The following is an 11909-nucleotide window of genomic DNA, read 5'->3' on the forward strand; positions in this document are numbered from 1 at the left end:
TTTCAAATAGAATAATAATGAGAATCTAATATGTGAACCATAACACAATTATCAGACTAGAAGCTATATAAGATTAGGACTGCCCTGCAAAAATTACAGTAACTATGAATTGTTTCTTTTCAGTAAAACTCTGATAGACGGAGTGCTAATTAAACGTTAAAGAAAAACACTTTAAACCATGTTCATTAAACAGGAAAACAGGATGGTGTGTAAGATTTCTAAAAGCAAAATTTAATAAATTAATATATGCATGCCAGATAAAAATACAAATTACAACCAAAATAACAATAATACTAAAGGAAACATCATTCAGTGTTGCAGCTTTTACTGCAATCACAATAAAAGGCATGGAAAATTATTTAAAGTTACATTCAAAGTACACATTTTGCTCCTGTTAAAACAAATTACTACCTGGCAAAAGAACTGAGGGGAATTAGGGAGAAATCACCCGAGAAAGTGGGAAAAGGATGATAGGAAATGTCAAGGTACAGCCAGAGGCCCCATTTCACAGAAATCTGCTTTCTTTTTAGTATTAGAAACCAATTACATAGAACATAAAAGCAAATCACAACAGGTTTACACTGAGAAACATGCTGAATTACAATCACAAACTATCCAGAACAAAGATGCTGCATCAGTTCTGTTGTTTCCTTTGCAGACATACCCTCACCAAAACAGGGAGGATAGGGAGCCAATCATGCAGTAGGTTTAGTTTTTACTTATTTTTAAAACATGATAAACACCCAGGATCACTAGTACTGGAAAGTATGTGTTAATCTTTTGTCAACATCAGCTGAATGGCACTACAGAAACGACACAGAGTTCCTTCATTTTTATCCTGCATACATCAAAAGCTATAGCAAATATGGAATTCAGCTACAAGAGAGCCAATTAAATTATTTTAAAATATCCCTTCATCTATAGAATATTGTTGTTTCCTTTTTCCTTTTTACAAAAAAACCAAACAAACAATTCAAAATAAAATGTCTTCATTTTTTATAAGCATTTCCACCACAAGTCTCTGATACCGGATATCGTTCAGTGCAGCCATTGCATCTAGTTCTGGTGCTCGCATGAGGGTTGGTCCAAAAACAATGCCAAGATTCTCTGCATTCATGAGATTCTCTTTTTCCCGAAGTGTTACCCTGCAAAGGACAATGTTTTTTGTTAAACACCAGGTACTGATTGCTATGATGGGGCAAAGAGACATATGCCTGAAAATCCAGGGGCAGAGAGAAGAGCAAGGAGCAAGCTCTTCACCTTTCCAAAAGTCCATGGAGAGGATCATTCTTGTAACAGGGACCACACAGATGTTGTATGCAGTGGCCAGGGGTTAGTGACTGCCAGCACTGTACATAACTATGGAATGACTAGAGTTGGAAAGAGCAGTCCTAGGCAACAAGAGGTGGATGCAGAGAAATACTGCTTGTGCAGCTTATAAATGCACTCAACTGGAGTCCATTTATGATCCCAGCTGTCTAGGCACCATAGCCTGTCCTCCCTACACCCACCACCAGGTGTGTGACCCGCATGGGCAGCGCGCATGACCAGGCAGCTGGGATGGGGGTGCCACCAGAAGCGAGATGGGTGGGCAGGGCTGGGGAGGTCCCCAGATCTTGGGGCGGTGACAGCATGGGGCCAGGGATGGGGCAGAGCTGCAATCTGCTGCCCACAGGCCTCTGCAATGATGCACCATGGATCACAATCTCTCCTTCAGGAACAGACAGCGCAAATTCCACTTTGCTGCACATATAAGGCAGTTGCACCTCCAGAAGGAATCACCTTGTGATAGTATTAAATCCAGCTGGGGCCCCACTAGATTTTTATTTGTAGAGGCCATTGAACAAAGTTGGCAAGACAGTGCTTTGGAAGGTCTACACCAGTTCTGGGTCATCAACTTGCTCTAGGGTCTTTGAGAAAGCAGGATTAGAGGCTGCCTGTGCTGCTGAGCCGTGGCTTAGAGCAACTTTCTATTGCTGGATTCTGGAACCTAGGTTCCACCAGTGGAGGCCATGGAGTTCATGATGCCTTTTCCAGTTACTCTATTAACTTCAGATGAACAACAGAATGTAATATGCCATATATGCACACAGGACAGAATCTACAGAGTGTACTTAGACTGAACATGCTTATGGAGCACAGAAACAGAATGAGGGCCTCCCCAACCTCTGCTTACTTGAAGAACAATAATAAATAAACCACTGTCTAGAGACACTAAGCTTCTCCTTTGGTTTATGGCTGTTAATTGCTTCTCTCCGTAAAACAAATGCAGATCTACAATGAGCTGGTTCACAGATTAAATAGAGGATTTAATGTACATTACTGCTTTAATAGCGAAAAAACCTAAATCCATCAGGATTCTCATAAATGACTCAATATCCATTGCTGTGAAGTTCATGGGTTGAAGTTCTTTTTTATTACAGTACCATCTGAGTAAAACCCCTTTAGGCATATAAAATTATTGTCAAGATTTGATTTTTTTTTTCCTGGTTGGATGAATTGTACCGAAGCTTCCAAAACTCAATGTCCTCATTTTATAAGGTCCAATGCATGTTTAGCCATATTTGGCAAAGACAATGAGCTATTCCCTCATACAGCTCTTTAGACTAAGTATCTTAAAAAATTAGAAATGAAATACAATTGAAATATTGTGATTTATGTTGTTCCTTCTTCCCGCTTACCCTGAGCAGCAATCCAAGACTTTTGAAGTGACCTGCTAATTAGATCAGCAACATCAACTCTTGAACAACAGGATGTAGAAAATTATTGCTTTGCAACTGATTTGTTGCAGGCTTCCTATTCCTGTGTCAGTTCTAATACATTCAAGGAAAGGGCCACTGTAATAAATGGACACTGACATACCTGATGCAGAATGGGTAATAGCTCTGGAGATGTATTTTCCAGCTGTACCTAGCAGGCAGCATATCCTAAAGTTAAACTATGCTTTCACTACATAGTCTTAAAACAAAGCTACTTATAAGGCAAAAGATAATTATTCATAAATGCCATTACGTGTGTGTCACTCAAGAAGCTAAAATAGATGCTTTAACCAATTTTCATGTTTTTTACTCTCTGTAGTGGCAGAAGAGCAATTGTTTCTTGCCTTGTACATATTCCCAGTACTTACATATTCAGTGCAAATTTGTTAGGCATATTACTTTCTTACTTCAAAATTGTATCTTTTTTTTGGTCTAAGTTCTTGAAGCCTCTTGAAGCAGAGAACGGAAGAAAGCACAATGTTTGTGTATGTGTTTTGGTGCATTTTAATACGTTGCTCCTTTATTATGCACATAGATTTGTTTATTCATTCAGGTATAACAATGCCCATTGTTTATAATGTTACAAAAAAACTCCATGGAATTTGCTTCATGGAAGCCCGTGCAAGCTCTAAAATGCATCCTTAAAACTTCAACACTCTCTCAGAGGCCCCGCACTGGCTTTTAATTCCATTAAATGTAGTAAGTCTTTGGTTTAAATAAACCATTTACCTCTTTAAATGTGCCATAAGATATCTTAAGGTTTCACAATGTGCAGGTGGCAGAAGTTTCAGTGCTTCATGAAGGATTTCCAGCTGTTCATCAGGATCTGTGGTTTCTGAAAGAAAGATATTTAAATATCATTGCAGATAATTAATTACAGAAGAACAGAACCATCTAGTGGGGGCGGGGGGCGCACAAAACATTCAGAACCAAGTTCTCATAGTTAAATTTGTTTTCCTCCAAACATATCTATAAGCCTCACACTATGTTCTGGAAAAGTTCCCGTTGAAGTGATGGGTTGACTGTCACAATAACCTCTCAGTCCACAACCTCTCCAATGCATTGCCAAGAATAAGCACAGCCAGTGAGGGTTTTGGGACGTGAATATCTGTCCATTAAGAACTGGATTGAGTCCACCAAACATTCTTTATAAGTTACTGACAAAGATGCTGACAATTACTGACTGGATTAATTTTGCTCAAGTAATCAGATGTGAAATCCTGGCCCTACTGAAGTCAGTTGGAATTTTATCTTTCCCACTGATCAGAATTTCATCCACACAGATTAAAGGTGTTCTTGCTTTATTTCTAATCACTTTTGTAAGTAACCTTGTTGCAAGTAAAGGAAAATAAAGACACACTTTAAATTATATTGTTGGCTGGTAAAACCGGGACTTATTTCTTAGTATGTATGGCAAAAGGAAGTATTTGAGAAAAATGGGAGGAAAAAATGTATCCAAGTAGTGCCATACTTAACTCTTATTATTCACGGTATGTGATTAGCCCTGCTAAAGCATAACATATAGAGCCCGGTGAAGAATCTAAAGGGCACTGCTAATAAATAAGGCATGTTATAAAGAGGAGAAAAATTAAAGTGAACAGAAAGAAAAACAGGAGAAATATATTTTATACTTACTTGCAGATTCTATAAATTTTGGGTAGGCATCATATGTGATGAGTGGAATTGGCAAGTCCCTGAAGTACAGTTTAAGTGCACCCGTTATAATGTTGATATCTTCATACATATTCACAGAAATATCTGCTTTTTCCCCATCTGCAGGTAGAAGGCAGCTGATGTTAAAGTTTTAGAATTAAAAATAATTAAAGTAGCATGCAATGAGAAAGCCTAGTCTGTTTAGCAAACAGTATTAAGATAAGCACCAGGCCAGACTCTCGAGCTTGTAAACTGTAACTTACAAAACTGCTTTTTGACTGGGAAGTTCAGTTTCACAACAAAGACCTAAAACCCTTTTTTATAAGAACCAGTCCCTTTTTCATCTCAAATTAATGACAAAAGATATAGGAATTTCCCTTTTGACTTGTTTTAACAATAACTCTGCTGCAGGTCAGCTATTCCTAATCACCAAGGATCCCCGTTTTCTCTCTTTAAAACCCCCAAATCCATGTTTTTCCATGATTAAAATGAAACACCACTATATGTATAGGTATCAGTTGAACACAATGTTTTATTGATATATTTACAATTTTAAAGCAACTTGGAAGCCTACCAGTGCCTCAATCATGGTAATAAAATACATTTTAAATACCTATATATTTTGGCATTTGAGTTTGGTTTTTTTATTATAGAAAATCAGAGCTTCTTCTCTCCCCCTTTGCTCACCAGGATGCAGGTCCAGCTGCAGCTTTGTCCCTCACTGCTTTGTGGTGCTGAGTAGCCCTGATATGCTGGTGCCCTACCCCTGCCGTTGCCCCTCAATCGCAAGCCACAGCCCCCAAGCTCTGCTGGTGCCTCACTCCTGACCTGCAGCCCCCTGATCCTGCCAGTGCCCCTCACTCCTGACCTACTGCCTTTCACCCCCCGGCCCCAGCCCCCCCAGTGTGTGAGGAAGGAGATAGGTGTGTGGGGAAGAGGGGTGTGAGCACAGGCAATGCATGGGGGAGAGGGGGTGGTGGGGCACAGGCAATGCATTGGCAGGGCGGGGGGAGGACACGTGCTCCCCTCCAGATTTCTGTGTCCACAGTGGGGCACAGGGCTCTAGCCAGGCTGGACCAGCTCCAGGCAGTGGACAGGACCCAGCATGGGAGGGAGTGCCATGCCACCAAGGTTGCCAAGGTGAGGTGAAGCAGTAATGGTGGCATGGAGTTGTGCCACCTGCTACTGCTGGGCAGGCAGGGGGTACCTCACTTTGGCAGCCATGGCAGCGTGGTGCACCCTCCCGTGCTGGTTCCCCCTGCCCCATGCATCCTGCTCCCCCCAGCCCCAAGTAGCCCATTGCAGGCTGGAACTCGGCCAGCCTGCAAGGGGAAACCTGCTGTTTGCCCCGGTTTCTCCTTTAAAGGAGAAAATCTGTGTTCTTCTGTGGCAAATGGAAAACCCAGAACCCTGCTAATCACTGTGTCAAAAACACATTTGTCAGATCTCTCTCTGTAGTTCTGCTAGTTTGGAGAGGCAGAAAGGGATGAGTACTAGCAGAAATTTCTATAGCTGAAGGGAGCAGTCCTGCCCTTGATTGTTATTATCACGTGGTGAAAATGGAAACTCTTAACTACAATCACTGTCTTCAGTGGAAGAGGATATGTTTAGTTCCTATGGCTGTATCACTATTTTAGATCTATTTTCCAGAATGAGGGCTTCTTCTCCAGTTGACTTCCAGAAAAAGATGGGTTTGCTAGTAAGTGAGGGCAGTAACTTTGAACGTTTAATACCTTTTCACTCTGTGACATCACTCCCAAGCCTCAGGTACCATAGAATCATAAATTCTGCTGTGGGGAAGAGGTAAGCCTTTAGTGTTGAAGGTCACTGCTTTTACATCTGCTTTTCCAAGCAGAAGGCAGCTCCCAAATGCATGCTCAGAAGAGTATCCAGCCTCTGCTGCTGTAGAACCCAGCAGGCAAATGGAACGACTGCCGAGGCACCCTTGGTCTGAAAAGAATCCTTTACAATATAATAGCATCAAGTTGCAGCAAATATTCAAGAACGTACCTCTATCAAATGCCATTTTAACATCTTCAATGAGGTCACTAAATCCTGAGACTCTATACAGCCCTTCAGAATTAAGACCTGTTAAATAAGAACAATTTCATGAGATTAAAATAAGTATTAATTTTACATCTCTCTTAAAATAGACTTGCTCTGTGCCAGATTCTTCATTTAAGGCAGTAGGTCAGAATCAGCTAAGTTTTAAAAGGCTTATCATACTTTTCACTTGGAAACAATCTAATTCTCATCCTTTTAACCCTGACCTTTGCACCAGCTGTTCACTATTGTCCTGCTCGGCATCCAATCATTTTGTGGAATCATGTTTACAATAATCATTCTCCGGGGTGAAAAATATACCAGCCCAATTACAAGCTAATTCTTTTTAAGAAGGTGACTGAGATTAGTATACCAGCTTTTACTGTACATATTTTTGAAGCAAAACTAATAGGCTTGCAAACAGTATTTAATGTGAACTGGAAGAAAGGAGAACATGAAATGCATCAACTAGTTTTGTTTTTAATTTATACTTCAGTCAATGCTCCTGGTGAAAATAACCCTGGAAAAATAGGAAGAAAAATATACATAGCCCCTATGGCCCTGGACACATTAAATTTAAGATGTGGTTAACAGGTTAATCACACCTTAAAAAGTGACCTGGACACACACACATGTCAAACTGAGGTGTGATGATGATACAGGCTGCAGGAGAACCCAGGGATTGGGCTGCTACAGCCAGATCCAAGGTTCCCATGCCTGAGGATGAGTAAAAAACCTGTGTACCACCCAGCTGGGTGGCACATGGGGTTTGGGCAGGTCCTGGTTCACAGGGGCTGCCATATCCTAATGTCAGGCTTCCCATGTGCTGGGAAAGCCAAAATCACATGTGCCACCCAGCTGAGTGGCACAAGGGTTTTTGCTCTTTCTAGTGCATAGGGACCCCAGGATCGGGCTGCCACAGCCTGATCTCAGAGGTCCTGTGCCCTCCAGCCAGGGTTTTGCTAATCAGCTGATTGTTGGCTGTAGCCTGTGATTGCTTTGGTTCCTGGCCCCAGCTAACTATCAGTTGGCTGCAGGCACCTCAGTTTCATCTTGCTGGTGCAGGAGAGCCTGGGTTCATGATCCCAGGATCCCCTGCACCAGCAAGTAAAGCACGATAGGATCTACCAAAATCATGCATTCTGCCATACAGATGTGGAATGACAGGAGGTGCAATTGTTGGGATCATGGATTAGATCCCATCATGTCTTACAGTGAACATTTGTCAAGGGCCTTTAAGACAGGAGATTATTCAGGCCCAGATAATGAAAGGAAACAGCTATTCCTAAGTGACACTGTGGGCACACACAGAAGTGAGTTTTAGAGTGATCTAGCCCCTGAAAGTGCTCTACAGCCATGACTTAACACATGGACATGGCTGCAGAGTGGTTTAAAAATGGCTGATTACACAATAAATTAACACTAGTTAAATCAGGTATTACATTAAGAGGCTCAAAAGTAGAGTGCTTTAGGAAACTTGTGTTCCCTACAGGGTTCATCTTTCAGGTGGAAGGTGGGCTGTCAGAGGGAAGGAGGGAGCTGTGGGGTGCTGAATGGCCAGAGCTGAGGGAGGAGTTTGGGGGGAGGAATGGAGCCCTTTCACCTCACAGACCCAACCCGACTCTCCCCAGTGTCTTAGCTGGGGGTAGCTGGGATGGGTCCATGAGGCAAAGGGGGCCCATTCCCTGCCCACTCCCCCTCGGCTCTGGCCCTCAGCTGGTAGGAGGGGGAGGAATGGAGCCCCTTACCTTGGGGTCCCAGCTCCTCCCAATATCCCAGCTTGGGTAGCTGGCGTGGGCCCAAGAGGTGAGGGGGCTCACCCTATTTTCCATTTCCTGCCTTTCCCCCCTGCTCTGGCTATGCAGCAGGTGGGAGCTCCCTCGCTGATAGCCCCAGAGCTGGGGGCAGGGGTTGGGAGGGTGGTTTGGCAGCTTTTTGGGAGGCTGCTGGAGCATCCCCACCTGCTGGCTTGGGCTGGTTCTGGCCGCCTCCAGCCCCCCGCTGACCAAACAGATGAATGTGTGTCAGGTCAAGGGAGGTTCTAATTCATGACACTACGTAAAGTGCCATGAGTTAGAGCACGGCCCTAACATCTGTCTGAACACAGCGTGATGTGTCCTTTAAAGCATGCCCTGCAGATATCCATGTCTTTTGTGGTAATTAGGAGTCCACCTGAATTGCTTTCTAGCGAGCTTTAAAAAAAAATTACAGATATTTGTGAATGAATGAATATTGCATGCAATACACCATGTAGGGTAACAGGCCATCATAAAGCACCTTGTGTAAAATGGTTTTAAAAGAAATCATAAATTCAGCAAAAATCTAGATGACCCAGATCAATCTAAACAGATTACTAGCAAAGCAATGAAAGTCCATTAGCTGTGTCTTACCCCTAGATTCAATTTCCCTAATGCACATGTCTACTACCATTGGTCTCTTAGTGAAGTGTGCTTTTACTAGTGTTGTAAGGTCGCAGCTGTATACTTTTTTTACATGCTTCAGGTCTGGCTTGCAGTCATTTGGGACCATCTTGGAGCATTGTTTGTGAACGTTTAAGCCACAATCTGGGAGAAAAATGAAAAGACAATTAATCCAGTGCTGGATGAAAAAAGTGTTATGAAGTCAGTGTTGAAAAGCGGATATTATTCTTACAGGGTCTGATCCTGCAGCCACTACTGCTGCAAGGATCACTCATGTGAGTAAATTACATAGAACCAGTGAAGATTTTAAAGAACATTTGTTAATCAAACACCACTTTCCCATTCTAAGAGTCAAAAACAGATCTTTATTTCCATAGAGTTTAAGAAATAATAACTTTTTTATAGATTTTTAAATCTACATATAGAATTGACTAAAGAAAATGAAATAATTCAAGAACTATATTAAAGATATAATTATTTACTAAATTTGACAGCTTTTCATAGTAATTTATATAGAACCTTATTGGTATAAAACCTATGATATTTTGTAGGACTTACGCCTTGGGAAGAAACTTACCATTAAGTAATCATTTTCTCTTATATTTTTGCAGTACTAGTCTATGATCTAAGCTTGTTTATTTCTTCTCCTTCACAATTACTGTATTTACTCATATACCACATATACCTTTTCCCCAAAAAATAGCCTTGCAAAATTGGGGTGCATATCTTAAGCAGGGAAGTCGATTTTTCTACCCAAAATAGAAGAGAAGATAACTTCTGCTTCTTTTTTTTTCTCTTCCCTCCAGAAATGAGCTGGAGGGAGAGGCAGAATCCAGAAGGGGCAGATCTAAGAGGGATATAGCCGTACCCGTTTGGATTCCTGCTCTACTTAAAGTTTAAAACCAACTGTCCTGCAGCAGCAATGGCATCTCTATTCCGGCAGGGCTAAGGGAATCAACTGACTTACTAACTCATTACAATCTACCTGATTCCTGCTAATTGCTCTTTATTCTATACTCTCTTTCCTTTTTAATAGTTTTGAAGTTCCCTTAATCAAGCCTTCCTTTCTCCAGCCTACTCTGCTGTCTATCAGCTACTTCTGGTCTCTAGCCTCCCACTTCATAGCCCTGCAGATTGTTTTTAGCTGTTTTCAAAATGATAGATTTGTTGATAGAGTCCAATCTTCAGCAGCTAGTTTTAGCTTTTGGCTGAGCAGCCAAGAGCTGCTGACAATTCAGCAGTAAAAGGGTTTACATTGTAGCTTTTACCTAAGGAGAAAAAGGAATGCAAGTGAACTGAAGATTAGGTCTTGTCCTTACTCTATGCAGTCACAAGTCTCGAAAAATCTTTTTTTCTATATTCTGCCTTACCCAAATGAGGCATGAGACTTATTTGAGGGTGTGTAGTATATGAGAAAATACAGGTATTTTAGCACCTGTCAGGCCGTGACATTTACCATACTACTGAGCAAAATAAGGAAAGACCTGGCAGATACTGTTTCTTCAGAAAACTACAATCCTTCTTCACTATGTGTGCCCTGCACTGATACTATATCTATCATATCTTGCATGTTACTGGAGACTGGCCTTCCTTGCCAAGAAAGGCAACTCAAGTTTAACACTGTTAGTTTTCTTATCTATTCTGCAGTTTGGAAATGGATTTGGTTTATAGGGGGCTTCCAAACTGTTTTTGTTCTTATTGAGCAAGTACATTGGGGGAAAGTATCAATACACAATAGTTTTATTTCAAATGCTGTTTCACATGCTATCGTTGAATGAGAATGCTAGCAATCACAAAATAATTTTATGTTAAAATGAATTAAGAAATATTTTCTTTAAAAATAAAACCACAGTTACTGTAATCATATTATAAATGAAATGTTAATCATTTTAGAGTGCAATGTAACTAAAATTGTCAAAATTGTGTCAAGCATAAACATCAGCACTAACAGTCCTCTTGCAGAAAAAGTAGGAAACCAACAATGGCCAATAGCTGTGAAGATGCGTAGAACAATTCAATTTGATGAACACATTGTCTTGCGCAGAGCTCAGTTGAATTCTTTCTGACTTCACTGGCCATTCTATCAGGGTCTCTGGTGTCTGGCAGTAAAGATTCTGGTCTACACTGTCCCCCTGATATTTTATGACACTCCTCAGCATGCCCCCTGATTTGTTTCAAGTCCCACATACCAAACTTAGATATGCAGTCATGAAGCTGCTTCAGGGGTTCCTCCTGCAGACACTCTTGAGACCAGTGTCTTCACTGTGCTTACATGCAGCCACTGGAAGTGCTCCTAGAGTGATGTCACCAGGGTATTTCCAGATTTGGTACAAGCAAGCGAGATGAGATGGGAGGGGCACGCTTGAAAGTGTCCATTCTTGGGAATGCCTGGGAATGTGATATAGCTACACCCCAAGAGGTTTTCAAGATGCTGAGTATTTTCAACTGTTATTGGTTACCAGTGAGGAGTGTGACACTTTGCAAGATCAGGCTCTAGATGACATGAGGAATTGCTATATCAGAGATGCACTTTTTCTCAGGCCCAAATCCCGTGAACACTTGCTACCAAGACTAGCCTACTAGTGGGCCTTCTCATGGTATTAGAGTTAAGCCCGTTTGTAAGAATTTGCAGGATAAGTGCCTGGTAAAAGACTTAAGAGTATCGCTTTTTACCTGTAATTCTGAGTGTCTATATCAGGGGTGGGAGGGCTGCTTACCCAGTTTTGGCAGGCTGTCAAGGGCCGCATGGGTAGCTCTGCCCCTTGATAGGTGTCCCGCCCCCTGGTCACCATCTTGGGACCAATGTCCCAGGGCCAGCACCGGTGGGCCCAAAGCAGGGCACAGGCTGCAGGGGTCTGTGGAGCCCGGCTGGGGTGCACCAGCAAGGAAAGGGGGGAGCTGGCTTAGCTCCATAGAGCCCCTGTTGGCCAGGACCCTGTACCCCTGCCACCCTGCTCTGGGCCCCACTGGTGCTGGCCTCGTGCTCCTGCTGGCTCCCTGCCCACTCACCCCCAGTGCCCTGCAGTACAGGCGG

General features: G+C 42.2%; 1 protein-coding gene across 2 annotated transcripts in view; it reads right to left on the reverse strand.

Moving 5' to 3' along the window:
* Positions 1-210: 210 nt before the first annotated feature.
* Positions 211-11909, reverse strand: part of CHN1 (chimerin 1) — a 176734-nt gene continuing 165035 nt past the window's right edge. For both annotated transcript variants that reach the window (XM_019522955.1, XM_019522953.1), the window contains 5 exons: positions 8846-9019; positions 6423-6500; positions 4395-4532; positions 3489-3594; positions 211-1145 (listed from right to left, as the gene is read on the reverse strand). In XM_019522955.1, the coding sequence (XP_019378500.1) occupies positions 974-1145; positions 3489-3594; positions 4395-4532; positions 6423-6500; positions 8846-9019 (668 nt within the window). In that variant the 3' untranslated portion in view covers positions 211-973. The remainder of the gene's footprint in view (positions 1146-3488; positions 3595-4394; positions 4533-6422; positions 6501-8845; positions 9020-11909) is intronic.

This window comes from Gavialis gangeticus, unplaced genomic scaffold (genome assembly GCF_001723915.1).
Source record: "Gavialis gangeticus isolate Ggan-Ray unplaced genomic scaffold, GavGan_comp1, whole genome shotgun sequence".
In the NCBI taxonomy this organism is placed as follows: Eukaryota; Metazoa; Chordata; order Crocodylia; family Gavialidae; genus Gavialis; species Gavialis gangeticus.